This window comes from Austrofundulus limnaeus, unplaced genomic scaffold (assembly GCF_001266775.1).
Source record: "Austrofundulus limnaeus strain Quisiro unplaced genomic scaffold, Austrofundulus_limnaeus-1.0 Scaffold887, whole genome shotgun sequence".
Lineage (NCBI taxonomy): Eukaryota > Metazoa > Chordata > Actinopteri > Cyprinodontiformes > Rivulidae > Austrofundulus > Austrofundulus limnaeus.
Genome location: NW_013953289.1, coordinates 98,767 through 99,749, shown reverse-complemented (window position 1 = coordinate 99,749; position 983 = coordinate 98,767). Strand labels below are relative to the sequence as shown.

Here is a 983-nt window from a genome sequence, read left to right as displayed (position 1 = left end):
GTCTAATCGGTCTACCTGTTCTGTTTAAGGGTAGATRTTTTATATTAATTTACATAAATAAGATATATCAAAAACTATTGTTATAATTACAAATAAAAAGCTCAATTTATTGATTTATATAGARACAAAAATAACTGGAAAAAATGTTTTACCAGAGTCCTTAATCCATCTTAGTCCTAAACACCACACACCTTACAGGTGATGTCCAAGCCGTACGAGTTCTCTCCTCTGCTTGAAGCTCCGCCCATCTTCTCTACCCTACATATGGTGCCCAGAGGTACATCCAAAGTCACCATCAGATCCTACAAAACACAAAAATGTTTTCACTCATAAACACAGGACTGAATAGAAGTTTTACTTTTGTTTATAGTAAAGGTGGAATTTATTACCGCCAAAAGACGAAAGGTGGCAATAATGGTTTTGTCTATGATATTTGTTTCATGTTAACAAAATCTGATAAACCACTAGACAGATTTTAATGAAAYTYTCAGAAAGTAATCAWTGAATGTACATGGATAAATGAACACATTTTAGAGTTAAGTCAATTCAAAAAGGTAAACTGACTTTAGAAGCTACAAAATGGCTCTACTGATCTAAGTTTAAAACTGACATGAAAGACGCTGGGTCACATCCATCTTCAAGGACTGCTAAGCTCTAAGTACAATTTGTTTTACCACCTTAAAACGAAGCAGATGATTCCAAACACAACATCCAATGGATGCAGATATCTATTACATTAAAGTTATTGTGTGTGCGTGTTACATATATATATAATGATTTAACCAGGTAGATCTCCCTTGAATTTAGATTTTTATGGGAGACTTTAAAGTGTCCCTTAAAAAATGCAGAAATGACTGCTTCAATAAGGCGTGGCATGGAGGCAATCAGCCTGTGGCACTGCTGAGGTGTTATGGTAAATGGTAAATGGTACTGAACTTATAGAGCGCTTTTCAAGTCCCTCCGGACCCCAAAGCGCTTTACAC

The 983-nt window shown here is 35.3% G+C and overlaps 1 protein-coding gene across 1 annotated transcript in view; it reads right to left on the bottom strand.

Annotated features, from left to right (window-relative positions):
- mtm1 (myotubularin 1) overlaps positions 1-983 on the bottom strand; it is a 62,297-nt gene that overhangs the window by 43,653 nt on the left and 17,661 nt on the right. Inside the window, exon 4 of the mRNA XM_014029354.1 lies at positions 192-302. Coding sequence (XP_013884808.1) covers positions 192-302 — 111 coding nt within the window. The remainder of the gene's footprint in view (positions 1-191; positions 303-983) is intronic.